The sequence below is a fragment of the Asterias rubens genome, chromosome 10, assembly GCF_902459465.1.
Source record: "Asterias rubens chromosome 10, eAstRub1.3, whole genome shotgun sequence".
NCBI lineage: Eukaryota > Metazoa > Echinodermata > Asteroidea > Forcipulatida > Asteriidae > Asterias > Asterias rubens.
The window spans coordinates 393,549-417,017 of record NC_047071.1 but is presented as its reverse complement, the minus strand read 5'-3'; the positions used below and the strand labels follow the sequence as shown (position 1 = coordinate 417,017).

At 37.2% G+C, this 23,469-nt stretch overlaps 2 protein-coding genes across 6 annotated transcripts in view; one reads left to right on the top strand and one right to left on the bottom strand.

The window, feature by feature from the left end:
• The window catches only part of LOC117295330 (multiple C2 and transmembrane domain-containing protein 1-like), an 89,575-nt gene that overhangs the window by 59,525 nt on the left and 6,581 nt on the right, over positions 1–23,469 (top strand). For 4 of the 5 annotated variants that reach the window (XM_033777909.1, XM_033777907.1, XM_033777911.1 and 1 more), the window contains 13 exons: positions 1,938–2,126; positions 3,394–3,524; positions 4,558–4,744; positions 5,501–5,555; positions 6,952–6,990; positions 8,571–8,673; positions 15,008–15,110; positions 15,618–15,719; positions 17,163–17,237; positions 18,174–18,293; positions 18,705–18,830; positions 19,400–19,444; positions 21,928–21,945. In XM_033777909.1, the coding sequence (XP_033633800.1) occupies positions 1,938–2,126; positions 3,394–3,524; positions 4,558–4,744; positions 5,501–5,555; positions 6,952–6,990; positions 8,571–8,673; positions 15,008–15,110; positions 15,618–15,719; positions 17,163–17,237; positions 18,174–18,293; positions 18,705–18,830; positions 19,400–19,444; positions 21,928–21,945 (1,293 nt within the window). The remainder of the gene's footprint in view (positions 1–1,937; positions 2,127–3,393; positions 3,525–4,557; positions 4,745–5,500; positions 5,556–6,951; positions 6,991–8,570; positions 8,674–15,007; positions 15,111–15,617; positions 15,720–17,162; positions 17,238–18,173; positions 18,294–18,704; positions 18,831–19,399; positions 19,445–21,927; positions 21,946–23,469) is intronic. The other variant, XM_033777908.1, reaches the window with a different exon arrangement.
• On the bottom strand, positions 8,910–13,499 carry LOC117295331 (collagen alpha-1(XIII) chain-like). The gene is made up of 2 exons (XM_033777914.1): positions 13,418–13,499; positions 8,910–11,348 (listed from the first exon to the last, which is right to left on the bottom strand). Exons 1-2 carry the CDS (start codon positions 13,424–13,426, stop codon positions 10,662–10,664), a joined length of 696 nt encoding a protein of 231 aa, XP_033633805.1. The 5' UTR covers positions 13,427–13,499; the 3' UTR covers positions 8,910–10,661.

The window sequence follows — 23,469 nt, the reverse complement described above, 5'->3', positions numbered from 1 at the left end:
GTATCTGATAAATTATTCACAACACACGTGCCAGCTGACTTTGGGTTGTTGTGCACGAAATTGTGCTGGAAATGTTGCCATATTTTCTCCTGACTCACCCAAGATATTAAAGGCACTGGACACCTTTGGTAATTGCCAAAGACTGGTCTTCTCACTTGGTGTGTCTTAACATATGCACAAAATAAGAAACCTGTGAAAATTTGAGCTCAATCGGTCGTCGAAGTTGCGAGATAATAATGAAAGAAAAAACACCCTTGTCACACGAAGTTGTGTGCTTTCTGATGCTTGATTTCGAGACCTTAAGTTCTAAATCTGAGGTCTCGAAATCAAATTCGTGAAAATTACTGCGTTCTTGAAAACTACGTTTTGAACAATGTTTTTTTTGTTTACTATCAACCTCTCCCCATTACTCGTTACCAAGTAATTTTTTAATGCTAAAAATTATTTTGAGTAATTACCTTTAACATAAAATTGGCTCCAATTCACCATTAGCCTGATGGAAAATGCATTGAGCTAGTCTATATTTGGATTCCCTGTCATGTATGTTACGCATCTCAAGGTCTTTTTAGAACTATGTTACTACATGTACAAATGCCTCTCAACCATGAAATAAATGTATTCTGTAAATATTCTACCCCAACAACATTTTTCTTAACTCCTCCGTAAATGTACATAAAACATAATAAAACTAGCCTGTGAAAATTTCAATTCAAAAGATGGTAGTGTTTTTATCAGTCCATTTGAATACACAATCTGAGAAACATAATATGCCAAACATTTCTCAGATTGAAATGTTTTTGAATCTCTCAAAATCCACATTTGTTTGAAGGGAATTGTTTCTCAAAATGCAATAGATTATCAAAAGATGATCAGTTTGTATGTTCATTGCCAAAGATATACCCTCTCTTTAAAACTGTCTAATTGCAGTCTACATTTTTTCTTTATGGATTACAAAACTCCTTCTCTAGTTTGACATTCCCTCTTTGCATCAAATAACCTCAGAGACAAACCATTCAGTTTGTTTAGTCATCAGATAGTCTATGTGTCACTGGCAGACACATTTTTAATCAAAAGTTCTCCACTTCAATAATATTTTTATTAAAACATGTCACGAGAAAGGAAGAAAGTCACGCTGCATGGAATTCACATTGAAAATGTCGCCCTAAACGTTTTTCCAAACGGAGCTGAGTCTCTCTTTGGGAAAGCTGGTTTTAAAGTGCCAACGTTATAAAACTGGGCCAGTTTTACAATGCAGCTTTGTTTAATGAACTCATAAAACTGGGCCAGTTTTACAATGCTGTTAAGCAGCTTTGTTTAATGAACTCATAAAACTGGGCCAGTTTTACAATGCTGTTAAGCAGCTTTGTTTAATGAACTCATTTGCTAAACAAATTGTACATGGTACAGTAACTAAAGGACTCACTTCTTTAGCTGGTAGCACATTTCTGTCAAGCAATATGTTTCAGTGTTAAAGGTACAGAACTAAAGGCACTTATACACACTTTTTTATTATTATATATATTTATATATATTTTAAAGTCTAGTTGGTATAACACTGCTCTAGAATGCAAAAGTAGTGGGTTCGAGTCCAACCCGAGTAATATGCCCATGATTTTCTTTTCACAGAGCTTGGGAAAGTATGGACTATACAGTGCTAACACTCAATGGTGTTTACGGGTTAAACTGTGTTGAACAGCAAAGTATGGACTATACAGTGCTATCACTTAATGGTGTTTACGGGTTAAACTGTGTTTAACAGCAAAGTATATTCCTTTCCATTCCCCTCTGACAAATGTTTCTTTGATGTAACTCCATAGCATGAGCTGCTGGCACAAATCCCGTTCACACACACATACCCCAAGCCTTTTTGTGCCTAATTGGAAGTAATTGTAGATGAGAACTTAGTTTGCCTCCTGTTTTTTTATCCCCCTCTGCAGGCGACCACGTTATCGAAGCGACGGAAAAGCGAGAATATCTCAGGGACGCGGAAAGTCAAATCTCAACTTTGGAACAGCATCATCACGATCACGTTACTGGAGGGCAAGAACCTGATTCCCATGGATGATAATGGGCTAAGTGACCCTTACGTCAAATTCAAGATCAATAATGAGAAGTACAAAAGCAAGGTAATCTCCTCAGGAAGCAAAGAGTATCATTCATTCATTAATGATTTTTTTTCACCCAAAGTCATTGACTTTAAAAACAAAGATTTAATACCAAGTGATTTAAATACCACACACAGTGTACTTATTTTATGTATAGGTAATCCAATTTAGTTCTTTTGTGTTAATCACCATCATTTAGATGTGGGGTTTATTTATTATTATTATTTTTTAAGTGAATCTTCAGGGCCTCAAAAAGGAGAGAAAAAAAGACAGCCCCACAGAATTTGCCGTGGTGCCCTGTCACCTGTGCTTGTTCTGCAGTCCCCTTACTCCTTTGCAAAGTTCCTATGCAAATTTAATTTGTAAAGTGCCCCTTAGCAGAGACAAATTGCTGTTCCCCTTCAAGAACGAAACTCAAGGCCTGAATCTTTTCAAGGAATATTTATCTGCAAGCTTACTTGATACTGGCTCAACAAATTCTTTGGGGTTGTGCAAAGAACAGTTGATGAGTGTAGGACTCAAATATCTATAGAATGCTGTATTAGATATTTATTTTACTGTGATGGCCGTCATCGTGAGACAATTAAGAGGCCAGCAAAATTCTTTTGCACAAATGTATGCTGAGTAAAGTGCTCCCTGGTAATTTGCCCCCTACTAGCACTTTAATCAAAAGAAAACAAATCTATGCTGTTTTGGAATAAAAATACAATTTAAAATGCAAGACCACCATCATCCCCAGTGGTCAAAATAACTCAATGGAGAATAAATTTTGGCAGTCTCTCCCACTGGGGAGCTTTTGTTGCAAGTATTTACACAATTAAAACCAAACACAACAGTTTCCAAGTTCGGTGTACACTTAGATTTGTCTTTAGTATATTTCTTACATCAAAGATAATTTAAGGGCATTTCAAGCTGAACAAAAAACTAATGTTTGCAAATTGTTTTGAAAAAAAAAATCACAAAAATCTCAATGTTTACTCATCTTATGAAACAAAAACTCAATTATGACACCTCTTTTCTCAGTTATGACACATCTTTTGAGACAAAAACTCTTTTTGAAACACATTTTTTTGAAACAAAACTCTTTTTTTTACACATTTTGAAACAAAAAGAATCTAAATGTGTACATATTTGTTTAAACCAAAACTCTATTTTTACACATCTTTTGAAACAAAAACTTCCTTCCACAAACCTTTTGAAACCAAAAGCTCAGTTTAACACATCCTTTAAAATATAGTTGTACATGACTTGTTGGATTAATGTAAAATCTCAACATTTCCTGCTACAGACGGAGAAGGGGACGTTAAATCCAAAATGGATGGAGCAGTTTGACCTAAGATTGTTTGAAGATCAGAGCAATGTCTTAGAGATCTCTGTGTGGGATAAAGACGTAGGTTCACGAGATGACATCATGGGAAGGTAAGACTGAGATGATCTTGGCTTTTGGTAAAGCATCTCTTTACAAAATGGCGTCTTACAGGGCCCGATTTCACAGAGTTGCTTAAAGACACTGGACACTTTTGGTAATTGTCAAAGACCAGTCTTCTCACTTGGTGTATATCAACATATGCACAAAATGTCAAACCTGTGAAAATTTGAGCTCAATTGGTCGTCAAAGTTGCGAGATAATAACGAAAAAAGAAAAGAAAAAACCTTGTCCCACGAAGTTGTGTGCTTTCAGATACTTGATTTCAAGACCTCAAATTCTAAATCTAAGGTTTCTAAACCAAATTCGTGGAAAATTACTTCTTTCTCGAACACTGCATTACTTCAGCGGGAGCCGTTTCTCACAATGTTTATACTATCAACCTCCCCCCTCGTTACCAAGAAAGGTTTTTATGCTAAAAATTATTTTGAGTAATTACCAATAGTGTCCACTGCCTTTAAGCACAAAAAGTAGCTAAGCACAACAAATTTATGCTATTAATTTTGGTTTTTACACTATGTGTGTTAGCACTGTATACTCAGCACTTTCCAGAGTCTTGGAAAAAGGGATAATACTCGTGTGGTATTTGAACCCACAACCCCTTGCAATTCTTGAGCAGTGTCTTACCAACTAGTCTACCGAGATTGCCAGGTAGCTAGAGGCAGTTCGAATTCTTTGTTTTTGGCAGCAGGAAACGCAAAGATATATAATAGATGTTAAATTTGCATTGGGGTTAAAGAATGTTAAGTTTGGTTTTATCCACACACCGCTGAAGAATCTGGAGCAATTATGCCACGCAGGAAGAATAATCCTTTATAATTAGGGATGAAAACTGGTATATTTTCAACAATCTCATTACTTCAAAATTAAATGATTCTCAAAATGCTGTTTACAATCAAAACCTGCTGTACTTCTTATCAAGTCCAGTTCTTTTCCATTCATTTTAAGAGTGAAAACCAAATGGTATTTTTAGGGAAACAAGTGTTATCAAAACCCCTGTATTTCTCGCCTTTTCCTCCTCACCAGGTCTCAGATTGATCTATCTGCATTGAAGAGGGAAGAAACTCACCACTGTGATGTAGAGTTGGAGGATGGGGCTGGAACTCTCTTTCTTCTTCTAACCATTACCGGAACGGCTGGAGCAGAAGGCATCACTGACCTGGCCAACTACAAGAATGACCCCAATACAGTCCGCATGCTCCTTCGACAATATGTAAGTCAGCGTGACGGTCACCTCGTTCAGGGCCCAATATGTAAGTCAGCGTGACGGTCACCTCGTTCAGGGCCCAATATGTAAGTCAGCGTGACGGTCACCTCGTTCAGGGTCCAATATGTAAGTCAGCGTGACGGTCACCTAGTTCAGGGCCCAATATGTAAGTCAGCGTGACGGTCACCTCGTTCAGGGCCCAATATGTAAGTCAGCGTGACGGTCACCTCGTTCAGGGCCCAATTTCATAAAGCGGTTTTAGCCGAGAAATTCTGCTTAGCAAATTTCTTGGCTTAGAAATGACTAGGGTACCAGTGACAATAATGGTAACTGTATGGTACTCCTGGGTGAAGTGTTACGAAGGGGATTCAAACCCACACCCAAATGTTTTTGTTGCTTGGGCAAAATTTTGTAGAGCTGTTTTTAAGCATTAAAAATTGCTTAAACACATTCTGCGTGGCAAAAATAATCATGATATTGTTCACAGATCACAGTCTTGACCTTTGCCTTCCTGACCCTTAACCCCAATTCCAAGCAGCCGATTTCAAGAAACGTTTGTATTAATCCTATCTCGAGTTAAGACGAGTAACCCGTCTTTACTTAGGATGGGTCCAATGCATCCTACGTCTTTGGATACGGAACTGAACTCGTCCTCAGTTCTAAAATTAATCTGTAGTTAAGAAGAGATTGGTGAAGTCGACCGCTGGGCACTTTAGAAAGAATCACCCAACACAAAGGTTTTCTTTGCCTCTTTCTCTACAGGGAATCATCAACAGTTTTAAGGATCTGAAGGATGTAGGATGGCTCCAAGTCAAAGGTTTGTGTTTTTAGATTCAATTTTAGTTTTGGCGGTTGAAGTTGTGGTTTTTGAATATTTTTCCTGTCATCCAAATTACATCAAGTTGGAAGTCAACAACCCACAGGTCACAATTGGGCATTATTTTTTACACTGTATCCCTTTTTTGACCTTTGTCTAGAATCTGTCTAAAATAGAATATTTTTGGAGCCTTCAAAATATTATTGCGGCCGACGCTCTGTTATCTCCCTATGTAATAATAATAATAATGACGTCTTGTATAGCGCCACTTACCACAAAAGTGCTCATGGCGCTTGCTTTAATAAAAAAGTTCCCCTCGGGTGTTCTCCAGCAGTGCAAAGATCAAGAAAAATTAAGAAAAAACCAATATCTATGTAGAGATACTAAAAATAAATTTGAAACAGGATGGGTCTTCAGGGTTGTTGAAAGTGTCTATTGTCCGGATGGCTCTGATGGAATGTGGTAGACCGTTCCACACTTTCCCTGCAGCTACCTGGAAAGAACGGGATTCCAAAGAATTAATTCCAGCATGTTCCACAAGACGGAACTTGACGGCAGCTGAATGAAGATGATATTTAGTGGGGTGCATCCCAAAATGTGTAAGACACTCTGGGCTGCTTCAGCAAGTAAACAGGTTAATGATGATCCTGGGTGATCGGATAAGGCAGTGTTTTCCTGTAAGCAGGTGGTTTTTGCATTGAATTGCTAAGCATGGCTGTTCAAGAAGGATACCTCATCAAAGGGTTTTAATGAATAATACCCTTTCATCTGGAAACATTGACAACGAGAATCAAAACAAAATTGTCTATGTCTATACAATAGATGGATGACACCGTGTGTCATCAACTGCCATAGTTGATGATAAACAATGCAAAAGGTGCATACGTGTTTGGACTATGCACATCTTGTGTACGGACTTTTCAATAATAGAAAATAGACTTTGAAATAAGTCAGAAAATAGAATTAGCTGTTGCAAACAACTTACCAACCAAATGGACCGAGAGTATAAATGCAAAAAATAGTTAATGGCCTGACGTTTCGACCCTAGCAGAGTCTTCTCGAAGGCTAAAGGCTTCTTCTCTTTAACCTTCGAGAAAGACTCTGCTAGGGTCGAAACGTCAGGCCATTAACTATTTTTTGCATTATTTACTAAGTAGAAACATTCAAAGTCGCAGCAAATATCCGGCATCAATCTACATTTATATGAAATTAGACCCAAAACACTCTTTCTTTTTCGTTCTTCTTGGTTTTTATTTTGACTTTAGAAATTATTCCATGGGATTGAAGATTATTCATTACTGTTTTGTTTTCATCACGAAAACTATGGCCTGGGGGTTGACATTGTGTTGATTGCATTGTCTAGGTTTTTTAAATTGTTGTTTTTCTTCTTCTCTAGTTATAAAAGCACAAGGATTGGCATCGGCTGATTTGGGAGGTGAGTATCCAAATAAATACTGCCCTCTAGTGATGAAGCTGCATTTATCATTTTGTGCAAGAAAAGTTTAATAGTTTATCTAGGCTTTTACAGATGTTCTTCAAAGACTAACGCTCTTCTCAGAAAATACAGTTTCTTTCTTTGGAAATGCTTCTGAATGATAGACTTTGTGATTTTCGCTAAAAAAAAATTCACACAACTATTTGCTAGTTTTTGAGCCGGGAATAGAAATATCTTTGGGCATTCAGCAGATATAAAAGGGGTGACGCAATGACTTACCCATGAGATAGTGATCAGTGCATTTAGGAATTTTTTTAAAGGGAGGGTATATCTTTGGTAAATACTCCAAAAAAGAATTACCATACAAATTTCCTTGGTTAAAGGGTCTATGTACCTTTTCCTAACACAAAACCAGGTGTCCATAGATTTACATTAAACTTACACAGTTTGAAGATTATGATAGTAGAAAGCGTACCTTGAAATTTTACTTACTGAGGTGCTGTAGTTTTTGAGAAACGAGTAAAACAAATAATTTTCGTCTCAGTTTTAAAATGAAAAATTGATTAACCAGTTTTGCTATGGTAATAATATCATAACTGGTTAATGGGATTTTACATGCTAAAATATTTTCCGTCTTCCTGAGACAAAAATTATTTTGTGACTTGTTTTACTCATTTCTCAAAAAATACACAACCTCAGTTAGTAATATTTGAAGGGAAGCTTTCAACTATCATTATCTTCAAACCCTGTAAGTTTAATGTAAATCTGTGGACATTTTGAAAAGGTACCCGAATCCTTTAAAGGCAGTGGAAACTATTGGTAATTACTCAAAATAATTATTGGCATAAAACCTTACTTGGTGACGAGTAATGGGGAGAGGTTGATGGTATAAAACATTGTGAGAAACGGCTCCCTCTGAAGTGCCATAGTTTTAGAGAAAGACGTAATTTTCCACGAATTTGATTTCGAGACCTCAGATTTAGAACTTGAGGTCTCGAAATCAACCATCTAAACGCACACAAGTTCGTATGACAAGGGTGTTTTTTAATTATTATCTCACAAGTTCGATGACCGATTGAGCTCAAATTTTGACAGGTTTGTTATTTTATGCTTATGTTGAGATACACCAACTGTGAAGGCTAGTCTTTGACAATTACCAATAGTGTCCACTGCCTTTAGGACCACTGAATAGCTGTTGATATTATAAAACATTCTTCTTTATGAAACAACACCCTATCAAGTACTGTAGTTAATTTTTTACCCCCAAAAATGTCAGTCTTAGAAAGGCTTTAGGCAAGAAAGAAGCCTTTCTCATGCGTCTGAAAGCACAGAATTCTTTTCAACATGGATTGTTTTTTTCTTTATTATTTTATTGCATTTTCAACGACCAATTGAGCCCAAATGTTCACAGGTTGGTTATGTTATGCATGTATTGAGGGTACTCTGAGCGTGGATTGCATTGCCTTAAAAAAAACTAAGCATGGGGTTATAAAAAATGCCTTTAAAAAATTTTAATATGCCATTATAAAAAAGTAACAATTCCACAGCTTGTGAAACGTTTTGTATTTCTTTTCCTTCAGGTAAAAGTGACCCTTTTTGTGTTCTGGAGTTGGTCAACAGCAGATTGCAGACGCACACATTATACAAGACACTCAATCCGGAATGGGGCAAAGTGTTTACATTGTGAGTAACTTCTGTGCATTTCTCTAAGAGTGTTTTCTTTAAAGGCACTGGACACGATTGGTAATTGCTCAAAATAATTATTAGCATAACAACTTACTTGGTAATGGGCAATGGAGAGCTGTTGATAGTGAGAGTATAAAACATTGTGAGAAACAGCTCCCTCTGAAGTAATGTAGTTTTTCAGAAAGAAGTAATTTCTCACTAAAATATTTGATTTGGTTTCGAGACCTCAGCTGAGGTCTCGAAACCAAGCATCTGAAAGCACACAACTTCGTGTGACAAGGGTGTACTGGTCTTTGACAATTAGCAAAGGTGTCTAATGTCTTTAACCACTACCGGGCCATTCAGAAAAGTCAATGTGGGTGGGTCAAAGGAAATAACTGAAAATTGAAACAACAAATAAATTTTTCTCTTCATCAAGGGTTATATGAGGACCTATTGTCCCTATTGAAAAATGTCCTCAGAGGGTATGCCATACCAACACACACCCCACCATACACCCACCCACACACGGAAGGACATGGGGCATTACAAAGCAACAAAACTATAAATGCTTCTCTCCACCAAGGGTTATATAAATGTATACCTTTGAAGGTTGATATTGTTCTGAAAAAGCCTTTGGAGCGCCACAGCAATGATTGTGTGACCTCTAAAAACCAAAGAAAAGCTGAATTAGGTTTAACTTTGAGATGTCAGAATGCAAAGTATATTTATTTTGACGACTTCCCCAGGCTGCTTGAAAAGTTAAAACGGTTTGGGTCTAACTTTTGTCTGCTGTCTGAACATGACCATTGGCCCAATGACCAGGTCACTAATGTAAAGAGCATTGATAAGTAATAATTGTTGAATGCCCTACTTTTTATTGTTATTACTACTTTTACTTTTCTCCCAAAACTAACACTTCTGTGGTGAGTTCTTTTTGAAACTTTTGGTTCCACCGTTCACCAGCTCGGTATTCAGCCAAAGTTTATTATAAAAAGGGGTCATCTTAGTTTATTGATATCTATCTCTAGTTTGAGTTGGTTGATAAGGAGGGGGTTGCATTATTGAATCATTTTTAAATTGTGGGTGAGTAAATAGCTGAAAATCATCAAAATTCAGAGGAAAACTCCAACTGGGGAAACCCAGCATCATTGGCCAAACATATTGAATGAAAAGAAGACAAAATACTCAGCTTGCGAAGATCGTCAATTCCATTCCTGAAAGTAAAAATTGTTTGTTTAAGCCAGGAAACGTTGTTGGAAGCTACTGATATTGGAGTTCTTTTATCTAAACATTTTGGTTCTTTTGAGGCATTAGTTTGTTCTTTAGTCTAGATTATATTATAAAAGCCATTCAATATTTTTTTTAAAAGGGGGCAGGGTGCGGGGATCAAAAGAAAATTGTGTAACATTGACAATTCTGAATGGCCCCTTATTCGGATTGCAGCAAGTAAAAGCATCCAGCGATTGTGTAACATTGACAATTCTGAATGGCCCCTTATTCGGATTGCAGCAAGTAAAAGCATCCAGCGATTGTGTAACATTGACAATACTGAATGGCCTTGCTGACTCCTTGCTGAACTCATTTCCCCACAAAATTGAAAGCCCCTGAAAACAGTTGTTCAACTCCACTTAATGTGTGAGCAAATCTCCTTTCAGGTCATGCGATTAAAAACAGGTTACCATCTAATTAAAAAATTCACTCAGACAGCATTCAAATTTGCTGCAGCCTTTTGCAGAAAACACCAGTTGCGCCTATTTGGCCTACTCTTCTGGCTTTGCATGGCTGAAAATAGAGCCAGATAAATTTAATTGCGGCATTACCTGAAAGCTCCATTAGGAATTAAAAACTTGGAAAGTATACATCCTTTTCAGTGACTGAGTATGTTTACATTGAATTGAAATCAATATATTTTTCCCACACTTGGGACAAACATAAATCAACAACACAAACTGGATTTCCCTGCCTGTGATGGTCATTGTGCCAAGATTATCCTTTGGATCCTGTTACCCCACAAAAGTTCCCCAGCTTGAGGATCTGTGTGTTGCTTCGCCTCCTTTTTCTCCCCTCAGCCCTTGTGGTCCTTGAGCCCCAGATTGTCCTTTAGATCCTTTTATCCCGCTTGGTCCATATGATCCTCTTAATCCTCTTGGTCCAGTGCTTCCTGTTCTTCCAGCTGGTCCAGAAGGTCCAAGAGATCCACGGTCTCCTTTGCTTCCTGCATTGCCAGGTGGACCAGGTTCACCTGGCAGTCCTCTGTCGCCGTTTACCGTCTCTCCTTTAGGTCCAAGCTTCCCTGGATATCCTTGCCTTCCAGGTTCACCTTTCTCCCCATGTGGCCCAAACTCCCCAGGCTCCCCCTTCAGTCCTTGTTCTCCTTGTTCTCCATGATGCCCAGGTTCTCCTGGTGGTCCTGGTGGTCCTGGAGGTCCGGGAGGTCCTGGGGGACCAGGTAGGCCTACTCCACTCTCTCCTTTTGGTCCCATATTGCCATGAATTCCAGGTACCCCAGGAACACCATTGGTACAAGCCACCATCTGGAAGCAAGGAGAACAGACTTGTTGTGGTGCTGATGCTTGCTCAGCGGCCGATGCCTGCTCTTTCAATAAGGGTTGCTCCGTGCTTGATATGGTCTTAGCAAGAATGTCGTACCATACCAATGACAAAATGAATAAAGATGCTTGCTTCTTTAACTGGGGAAAAAAATAAAATAAAATGAAAACACCCTAATTTTTGAGATGTCTACACCGAACACCTAGTGTTTGTAGGTAATTTAATTTTTTTTTTTTTTAAATCATTTTATCAAGGAGATCATTTGTTATATTTATTCACTTTTAAACTTATAAATGATCATCTTAATCAAACAGTTCAACTTTAGTTGCCCTCTCCCTAAATGCAAATGCAAACAGTTGCAGTCAAGTAAAAACACTTCCGTTTTAGGCCAAATGTGTGATGGAATGTGGAACAAATATTTAATTTCCACAAGTTTAATTTACTTATAAACGTGGAAAATGAGGATTGAAATTACAAAAACAGTGATCGGTTTTATAATATAGTTGTTTTACAGTCACATTTGTTTCACAATCTGATAAATTTGCAGTCGCATGTTTACTGCGCAAGCTGGATAGCAACTTGGCAGTGCATGTGTTGCAGGCAAGATGTTCTTCCAATCAGATTTCAGACTTTCTTTTGCACCCAGAAAATTTTATAAATGTCGAGAGATATGTCGCTGCAAATCTAAACCCAATGACCATTTTGAAAGAAAAACCTTAATTTATGGAGTGAAAGTGCTTGTGGACATGTGCAAAGACAAGCTAACTGGTCCTGCTGGCAAATAACTGAAAAATGTAGCACTGGCTTTCACATATAGAAATGTTTGCGGTAACACCATGTAATGACTATCTCTAACGAGTTGGGGTGGTTCTGAAAAGAACCGTTGGTTTCAACTCGACGTTTCAATCAGTATGCTCTGATCGTCTTCTGGAGGAAAAAAACCACCCTAACTCATTAGAGATAGTCATTACATGGTGTTACCGCAAACCTTTCTATATCGTATTTCCACCATGCAAAGTTTCAAATCCTACTTGGCTTTCACATGTTTTGTTCAGAGTTAAGTTCTTGTCAGAGTTATGAGTTTTTGTCTTAAGAACGGCTGTCTAAGATTACAAAGTGATGATTTAGGTAAAATTCCACACAGATTAGTTCAGGGGCCGGTTTTGCAAAGGGCTTAGATTGATCGTAACTGCAAATCAATGGTAATTGCTGAGAAAAGTGGGATGTCACAATACAAATCACTATGGCAGAACTGACAATGTGTCTTACGATGGATTTTATTGCTTTGTGAGAAAATTATCGACCCCAGGTTTGTAGCCAAAAGTAGCAAAAACTGTGTGCATACATTAAATGGGCTGGCATTAAAGGGCTGTTTACGATTGGTAATGACTCTGAAAATCAATGGCAATAAACACACACTTGGTAAGTACAGCCATTTATGGTAGTATAGTGCGCTAGAGACTTTTCACCTTAACATACCATGGTTAGGGACAAATATAGCACTTTTTTTGTCCCCCCAAAAAATTTAATCTGAGAAGCATTACTGACAGTAATGTTTCTCAGATTGTGTATTCCAATTGCAGACTTTTTTCCTGCGTGGACATAATCGCTCTAGATTTTTGGCAATATCTCAAAAATGCTACCACGTTTTAAAATGAAACTTTCACATGTTATGGTGTATACCTACAATTATAGGATTGAAACTAACAGTGGGCTCCAATTACATTGATTTTCAACAGGAAAAGAATATAAAGACTGGACACTATTGGTAATTGTCAAAGACCAGTCTTCTCACTTAGTGTGTCTCAACATTTGCATAAAATAACAACCTGTGAAAATTTGAGCTCAATTGGTCGTCAAAGTTGCGATATATCAGTGAAAGAAAAACACCCTTGTCACACGAAGTTGTGTGCTTTCAGATGCTTGATTTTTAAGACCTCGAAAAATTACTTCCTTCTCGAAAACTATGTTACTTCAGAGGGAGCAATGTCTATACTATCAACCTCTCCCATAACTCGTTACCAAGTAAGGTTTTATGCTAATAATTATTTCAAGTAGGAGGTAACATGTTACTTCAGAGGGAGCAATGTCTATACTATCAACCTCTCCCATAACTCGTTACCAAGTAAGGTTTTATGCTAATAATTATTTCAAGTATTATGACCGATATGGTCTTTATGTCCACTGTCTTTAAGTAGGAATAACTTACCAGCTTCATTGTCAGTAAATGAGTGTGTTTCTTTTTTTTCTTAAAGAAGTCGATGATTCTGCTTCAAGATCCTGTTGATAGTTAGTCCTTTCTCTGTGTTTAGAGGTATTTTGTCTCTCTTAAAACACTCCCTTACATGGTGCAATCATTCGAAGCCAGGGTTACACATTCAAAATTATGGGTGACATATTTTAATTTTCAACATCACATGAGCTTTTTACACCAAAATGATTAAATTTCTAGTGAAAATTTTACATTTTAAAAATTTCATTTCTTAATTCTTACAGATAAATATCAGTAATCAATTATCAAAATGTAATAAGTAAGAGTGGATACCCCACTCTGCAAAATGGAATAAACTTTTTTTAGATGTTTACATTGTAAACGGTAATGTGATATGTGTATGTTTCGGTATTTTACCTCCAGCTGCGAAGGAAACCTTTCACTACTTTCACTAACCTTTTATCTTTGTCAAATATCAATTTTCAAAAACACTTGTATATGCAAATTTTGACCATGTTTACCAGAAATGTTACCTCCTGCTGCGATGTCATGTTGAAAGTCAGTTGTTAACACCAACCATCTTGAATCTATTTTGAGTATACTGTGAACGAAGTTTCAACTTGTACCAGTGCCAACTTTATACCAAGTATTAAATACCTACTTTAATGAAAATGACAACAAGTGATTTTTGCTGAAAATTCATTCAAAAGATAATATATTTTCAATCACATTGGCTTGTACCTTTTTCTAATACTTTTTATACAGGGCCCATGAAGAAAGCTTTTTTTAAATAAAACTTACTTAGGAGGCTTCCCTGATAAAATAAAGTGTTTGTTTTGTTTGGTTGTTTGTTTGTTTCAGTAACATTAAAGATAACTTTTTTATTTAAATAACTTCTCATGTTTACTTCTGCTTTTATTTTGCTTAATTTGTTCATAATTTGTTTTTTTCGTATTTGGTGCTGTTGCCCTGGTTCACTCTAGTCTTCAAGGACAACAGCATCATGCGCTTAGAAACATATTATTAAGCGAGGTATAAATATATATTATTATTATAATTATTATTATTAATTCTATTCACCACTTGTATAAAAGTTATGAACATGTTTACCAGAAATGTTACCTCCTGCTGCGATGATATGTTGAAAGCCGCTAATTAACACCAAACATCTTGAACCTAATAATTTGTTTATCCTGTGAACAATGATTTTTTGTAGTAATAATAATAATAATAACAATAGACCGTTTTTATAAAGCGCTTTTCACGCTAGAGGGGTGTGTCAAAGCGCTTTACCCCTGGTCACTGGGCCTTAAATCATTCCTTAAACCATCTCAGCTCCCTGGGGAGTATACAGCCTGTACGCAATATATGGGCTACTACACTAAACCAACCATAAGAACCATCTCTGCCCTCACAGGTACCCATTTACCTGTGGGTGGACCAGAACTACAACTTTGTACCAATTATTAGAGACTTACTTGAATGAAAATTGCAACTATTTTTACTGGGCTCATGAAGAAAGTTTCTTTTTCTTTAACTTCGGAGGCTTCTCTGATAAAATAAAATGTTTTGTATTATTTGTTACAGTAATGTTAAAGACATCCACTCAGTACTAGAGGTGACCATTTTTGATGAAGACAAACATGGAAGCCCAGAGTTCCTCGGCAAAGTGGAAATACCAATCCTTAAGGTAATTCAAAATACGTATTTGTGTATAAACCACATACATAGATAATGCTTGTCGACTGAATGGTAGAACACACACCACATGTATCTATAATTTTGCAAGGTATTTAATATTGGACAGGGGCCATCCATTATGGATGATTATTGAATTCTTCACAGCGTCAGTCCCAAAATAATTGTTCCCCACCTGTTTCTATCTCCATGGCTTGTCCAAGTGAGGCAATTTTGTTCTTTTTTCCCCAATGAGATCCTGCTCTTCGATCTAGCACTGAGGATACTGTTCTCAAGAGCTTCCTTTAGTTACTCAAAATGATTATTAGCATAACGATCACTTGTTAACAATCAATGGAGAGGTGTTGATAGTATTAAACAATGTCCGAAACGGCTCCCTCTAAAGTAACATCGTTTTTGGGAAAGAAGTAATTTTTTCAGACCTCAGAATTAGATTTTGAGGTCTCAAAATCAAGCATAAAATAAATGTGGATTTTTGTTGTTGCTTTTTGTACAAAAGGTGAAAAACGGAGAGAGGAAATACTATGCCTTGAAAGACAAGAAGTTGAGACAACGAGCAAAAGGTGCTATTCTCCTGGAGATGGATTTTGTCTTTAATAGCGTGAGTAAATTATTATTTTGCAAACCTCAACTCTCTAATTCCGTCAAAATCCAGATTAGAATTGACTTGAATAATCCTGTAACTATTACCATTGTAAATGCAGACATGTATATGAGTAAATACTGTAAGTAAATGTGTTTTTAAATATACTAATCTCCTAACTATAGACTGTGCAAGTCTCGCTAGAAATTGAACTTACAGGACCATTGTGGTCCCAACCTCATGGAGTTTTACGTTGGGGAGATTTTGTTTCGGCCATTATTTTAGTTTAACATACCTTATGACCAATAAAATTACATACATGTATGTTGTTGAAAATGTAATACTAATTAACAACATATATATCAAAGTAAAAATAAATTCAACAAAAAAAGCGGAGAAAAACAGATATTTAAACTTGACCTTGGGTCAGGTTACTTGAAACAAATTAAGAATTTGTGCCCATCTCCGATCATGAAACTTAAGCAGAAACTTGTTTTGGTCGCGGGAAATTACTGAGTATACAGTGCTAACACACATCTGTGTATGGGTAAAAAACCAAAATAAATATTAAGTAATATTAGTAAATATGGCTTCAGATATCATAATCCCTTGGCAAATGCAGGCTATAAATTCATCATGATCAAGACTGGAATTACCACCATGCATGTATAGTCACCAAGTCACTGAGGTTGGGTCCAAGTTTTAGTTGAGTTTTAAGTTCTAGTCTCGAGTTACTTGGGTTGGGTCCAAGTCTTCATCACTAGGGTGCAATGAAAGTGGTCCCAGATCAGTACACACTGTTGTTCTTAGTGCCTCACAATCTGTAACAGATTCTTATACAGACAAAATATCGTAAATGCATTTCCTGTTTGATTTGTTTTGTGGTTCTTAATATTGTATGTTCAATTAATGTTTTTTTAATATATGTATTCACTTGTATATAATTGCTGTGGTTTCAACCATTTGTACATTCTGCTTTGTCATTTTGTCAAATAATCTTTATACTTTTAAATTACTGTATACTGTATATTTCTCTTAATATTTTTATATGGAGCTGATCTACAGTTGTTATTGCCTGTAAAGGATGATTACAGTTTTTTTAATTGAATTGAATTGTTTCATAATTGTACAATTCAGTCCAATTTTGTAGAACTCAATCATTTAGGAACCTGAATTTATCTCACTGATATATTGCTTTCATGATATATCAATTTATATTGCTTTCATGATATATCAATTTGTGCAACTGTTCCCTGTGAATTGTCTTTGTAACCTGTGAAACACAAAATAGTTGTTGACATGCTAAGAGGTGCTGACCCCTTGTCCTTAAGCTATTAAACCAAAATCTCCTATTAATCCCTCGACCCAATTGAGATGATGAACATAATCTCCTCTGCCCCAGTCCCAGAAAATGATTTCCTTTATTCTTTTAACTTGATTTCTCGTCGTTTGATCTTACAGATAAAAGCCGCTATCAGAACGGTGAATCCAAGAGAGCCCAAATATCTGGAGCAGGATCAGAAGTTTAAAGTCTCTGTAAGTCTCAAAATATTAAATGAAAATGAAAACTACGAACAACAAAAGGACCCTATGGTATAAAAGCAAAAAATAGTTAATGGCATGACGTTTCAACCTTAGGAGAGCCTTGCTTGAAGGCTGAATACGAAAACTGTCAAATAACTATAGATGCATTAGCCTAATGGTGTGCTTAATGAATTCTGATGCACTTCCTAACTTCTATATTTCATTCATTCATTCATTTTGATTAAAAAAAACAACTGGCAGCACAAAGCTGAATTACGTGGCATAACAAGGTAAAAATATTGTTAACAATTGCACAGGTAAAAGATACAACATAGCACCATAGGGGTACATAAGTACACTTAAGGGGTACATAAGTACACTTAAACAAAGATGACAATAAATATAAATCTAAATTTGATAAACTGCTCAAAGGGCATAGTAAAAATGCACAGGGTGTCGTGGGAACCCTCTTATACATTGAAACCCCGGTAAGGCACGGTAATTGTTTGTAACCGCCACTTTTTCACTCATTATTTAATTACTTCTCCATTAGGCAGTAAACATTTTTTTAATTTTAGGATCCCTGATTACTTTTGGGAAAGCCCCTTAATTATAATAGCATTGATGCAATGACTGGTTTCTCAGATTTTGTTTTCCAAGTGCAGATTATTCTTTTTGCGTGGACATAACCGCTTCAGATTTTCAGCAATATTATCAAATTAGACCACCTTTTAAAATTGACTTTTCTCAGGTCAGTTGTATAGTCTACATCTATCTACATTTATATGGGATTGAAAAACTGAAAGGTTCCACGAAACAACGGTATGCGTTGTTTTTAAGAGTTAAAAGGTATAGTTGGAATAATTTAATTCGGTGAGACTGCTTGGAATTTGTGTTTACATGGCTGTACTTTTAACTTAATTTGTGTACCTTACCGACCCTCTGTAGGTTCTGCAGTATAATTTATCCAGAGTGACGAGGCTTGTTGGCGTCATCCTTGATACCACTAAGTTCATAAATAGCTGCTTCCAGTGGGAACATAAGCCACGCAGTGCCAGCGCATTTGCTGTAAGTACACAGTCCTTGTTATTCCTGGTTCATACTTCCTGTGAACATGAATGTGATACGAATATTGCAGTCACAGCCCTGTTTACGCAGCCAAAGTTATGCAGGAGTTCAGCACATTTCAACTGATGCAAATTTGAAGTCAACATCTGTATCACATTCGCAGGAAGTATGAACCAGGCTGATATATGATTTATATTATCTTGAAGTGGCCTTCAGGCCTTGTGTGTCAGGCGACTTGCATAATTTGTTTTAAAAAAAAAACGTGTTCCTTTAACTAAACAAGAGAATGCCTTACCTTTCCTTGCCAGTCTCAATGTGGTTACATGCATTTGACTGGGTGTGGTGTGGGGGGGGGGACATGATGGCTGTACTATGATGAATCCTCATAATTAATATATCTTACTGTTTCAGGCATACCTGGTAATCGTGTGGAACTTTGAGTTATACATGGTCCCCATAGCTGTCCTCCTACTCTTCATGTGGAAGTATGTAGAAGTCTGCATCACGGACAAGTTCTCCAAACCAGTTGAGGAAGACGTAAGTCACAATTCTAGGTTTCAGGCCCAATTTCATAGAGGTTAAAGCAGAAAATATTGCTGGGCAAATATAAGCAGAATACCAGTCATAGATTGTATACATGATGTGCAGAATTTTGGTATGTGGCTCTATTACTATTGGCCCTGCTGGTTGCCGTGCTTCAAGTCTTGGCTCTATTACTATTGGCCCTGCTGGTTGCCGTGCTTCAAGTCTTGGCTCTATTACTATTGGCCCTGCTGGTTGCCGTGCTTCAAGTCTTGGCTCTATTACTATTGGCCCTGCTGGTTGCCGTGCTTCAAGTCTTTTGTGTTACTTTCAGATTCAGCCACATTTAAAAGAAAAGTACTGTGTACTCACTCCTAACTCTACCCCATAGACATCTGGGGGGGGGGGGGTGGACAAGCTGATCTTCTAAGTCGGCAGTTAGTAGCTTGATTCCAGAGGCTCTCAATTCCTTGCTTGCTGGACCCAGTAGCTTTGTCCAAGTCCCAAGTCTTAGGATTAATTCTAAGTTATTTATTTACTGAGAGGCAGATTGTGTTGAATCGTATTTGTTGTTATTTTGACAGGAATACGCTGAGAGCGATGATGAGGAAGATGACAAAGACGATAAGGTAAGAGCCGTTCGGTCTTATTCCCTGTATGTTATGACAATAACTACATCTGATGCGAATGACATGAAGAAAGTGGCAGACTATTTATCGTCCGACATTATAAACAATAGACCTTTCTATTGCATCGTCACAAATCGTGGTCTTAAAAAGGGGTTATGACTTCTTCACATTAAGGCTTCTCCTTACTCTCCTTAAAGCATTGGACACTTTCGGTAAACAGTATTGTCCAAGGCCCACACTTCGTGTATCACAACTTCAATATAAAATAACAAACCAGTGGAAATTTAGGCTCAATCGGTCATCGGAGTCTGGAGAAAATAATGGGAAAAACCCACCCTTGTTTCCACACGTTTCGCCATGTCATGACATGTGTTTAAAATAAATCCGCAATTCTCGATATCGAGAATATACATTGTTTTAATGTTTTCTCAAAAAGTAAAGCATTTCATGGATTAATGTTTCAAGAGAAGTCTTTCACCATTACCTTCCGTAAACCCTGTAAGTTATTTGTAAATCTGTGAACTTTTAATTTTTTGTCTGTACCGAAAGTGTCCAATGGCCTTTAAAAAGAGATTTTCTGCATTTTAACTATACAAAGAAAAGACAAGAAAAGATCTGCACCCTTAAAGTTTTTTTTTTGGGGGGGATGGCCTTGAGCTTCAAACTTAGAAGTGTGTATATCCTTCAGAAGTGGACTTGAACCATCCCTCTTCTTATTTAAATTGTTTGCATATTACTGAAAACTTTCTGACTTCAGGGGATTTCAAAGAAAGAAATGTATGTTTATTAGGGGGTAAATCACCTAACAAACTTTTGTTGACATGTACTGCATCTTGTTGCGTTTGTGGCATCAGTTTTATTTGGAACGTCAGAGGTAGCTCATGTAAAACTAATACTCCGTTGGTTTCATTTGGGGTTTTTTTGCATGTGGAATGTTAACGCCCTTTTTTCCAAACCCTAAAGTTCTAACTTGACAAGATTGGACCGGATTGGACTCAGCATTATGCCAGGGATATTAACTGCTCCATGCACACCTGAGCCCTCTTTGGGTGACCTTATGCCAGTCTACCAGCTTGACTTTAACAAACCACTCATGTGTGAAAACCTTGGGTACATTTTCATTTGGGATGCTAAAACAATAATCGAGAATTAATAATCTCTCTTTTCAGGATTTAATTATCGGAGTAAAGCCCTTTGCCAACTAATGAATCGGTTTCTTTTACTTGAATTGGGCATCTTTCAGACAAGACTTTTTTGCATGTTTTTGCTTGAACAAGTTGGTAGAATTGTACAAAAATGGCATAATTTCGTGGCCATGTTTTTCTTGGAATTCTGTGCTTACAACCTATTATTACGACCCATAGAAACTGTGTCATGGCTGAGTGGTTTAGAGCATACTAAGCATTCAAGTTCTGTGGTTGAGTTATCAGAGTTTGGGTTTGAATCCCGGTCATGACACTTGTCATGATAATTGTTTCTCTTCACCCAGGGAACCTGCGAGGGTATAGGTTGACCCTCTTCATTGTTTAAAAAGTGCCACTGCAGCTCAGGGCTGTGTACTCCCTAGGGAGTTGATCAAGATTAAAGGAATGTTATTGGCCTTATGACCTGGGCACTAGTAAGAAGCGCATTGATACATGATCCTCGTTATTCAGCATAGGCCTTGCATACGGAGCCGATATCTTTCTTAATTGTAATGGGGGCGAACTCTTGGAGTCGCCGCCATCACCTGTTCTCTTTCAGTCACATGCACACTTCTACTACTACTCCACTTTGTCACACTGTCTATACATCAAAGCTTCTGCGAGCATGGAAAAGATATTGCAAAATGCACTATTTAAGAACTATAGTTATTAATATTGTTAGAGGGCACTGTAAGGGTTAGCACAGAATTTGATAGTAAGCTGCCACCAAATTGGGTCCTGATCCCAACCATCACACCTGTGGCAACTTAAGCTTTACTAAATAATTTGAAACCATTTATCTTTTCTAAATGGCTCAAAATCTGTGGCCAAGTCTATTTATTCGTCAAAGACAGAAATTCAAAAACAAACTACAACTATTTGCCTCATTAGAAGAACTGAACTACATGCACTCTTCTGTGGTTTTCATAAACATCGATGATTAAAACTAATACCCTGTCAAGCAGTATTATATTACCATCATTCACAAATAATCAGTAGCACTCATTAAGCCTGGAATGAGGCACATGCTGGTATACCTAGCGATCAAGTTTGACCGGCATGCACCTCGCATGCCAGCATGCTAGCTAGACCAGCATGCATCTGATTCAAAAGTTAGCGCTTGTGCAACGGTATTTGCGAAAAGGTCAATGCCCTGGCTGCGTTTTGCATGAAGGGCGCCTTCTTCAGTCTTTTCAGAGCAACCTGTTTTTTTTTTAAGAGCAATGCAAAACTTTAAGGAATGGAATCTTTTATCTGACTTGCCTGTATCTTTTTGTTTTGTCTTGTCAATTTTTGAAGAAGAAGAAGAAACGTAAGGTAAGCCCAGCAGCTTTATGCCGCTGCCTCTTGCCTTCGGTGCTGCTTTTTACATCCACCGAGATTGCTCGTACTAGTCTGCTTTCATTTATTATCTCTTTCACTCTCTGTGTGGGGAAACTTTTTAAACTGTTATTGGGAAAGGTTTTTTATTTATTTATTTTTTTTATTTATTTTTTTTAAATGAAAATGCACCTCAAATGTCGCACTGAGTTCATTTTTGGGGGAACTACTTCAGGCCTGGAATTTGATCTCTAAGATGGCTGGGCCATTTTCATCTTGCAAAGGGCACTTCCATTGGCAAATCTTAAAGTAATGGGAACAAAGGGCACTTCCATTGGCAAATCTTAAAGTATATGGGAACAAAGGGCACTTCCATTGGGAAATCTTAAAGTATATGGGAACAAAGGGCACTTCCATTGGGAAATCTTAAAGTATATGGGAACAAAGGGCACTTCCATTGGCAAATCTTAAAGTATATGGGAACAAAGGGCACTTCCATTGGCAAATCTTAAAGTATATGGGAACAAAGGGCACTTCCATTGGCAAATCTTAAAGTATATGGGAACAAAGGGCACTTCCATTGGGAAATCTTAAAGTATATGGGAACAAAGGGCACTTCCATTTGGAAATCTTAAAGTATATGGGAACAAAGGGCACTTCCATTGGCAAATCTTAAAGTATATGGGAACAAAGGGCACTTCCATTGGCAAATCTTAAAGTATATGGGAACAATTTGTAAGGGCACCAAGACCCAAGCCCAACTTCATAGAGCTGCTTAAGTGCAAAAATAAGCTTAGCAAAACAAAATTATGCTTTCCAGAAGAATAAGGTTACCAGCCAAAATACCATGTCTTATGTACAATTTGTGACTGGTATCTTGCTCATTTTTGCTAAGCCAGGACTTTTTAAACAGTATTTTCTGCGTAGGCCCGGTTCATACTTCATGTGAATGTGAATGCGAAGCAAATTTAACGCAAATTTGACATCACATCAACTCACCTTTCGCAGCAATATTCGCAAGTGAGTTGAGCAGAGTTGAACTGCTGTGAATTATTCGTTGCGAATTTGAGACGTCAACAACATTCACTTCACGTTCGCAGGAAGTATGAACCGGCCTTTAAGCAGCTCTATGATATTTTGGCCCAGCTGTGGCCTCAAGAGGCCATGGCATCTGTTGTGTCTGTGCTATTCAAGGCCTACTGCTTTGTTGAAAGTTTTAAAAAGTTGATTGAAGTGGCTGATAAAACAGTAGCTGATCATTTCTCATGCTTCAATAGATGACATTATTAGACAGCTCCCTCTTTTGACAGTTTGTTCAGACCAGTGTTGTGAGTGTGAAAGTTTTGTAGATCAATTTGTGGAATTCTAATTATTTCATTGTGTGAAATAGTTTGTGTATGAATGTACATGTAGATGATCATGAGTATCGTCCATATGTCATATCATTACAATGCATGTATTACAAGTTTTGTAGCCAAAATAGTAAGTATTTGTCAGCAACAAGTAGGAAAATTTACCTGA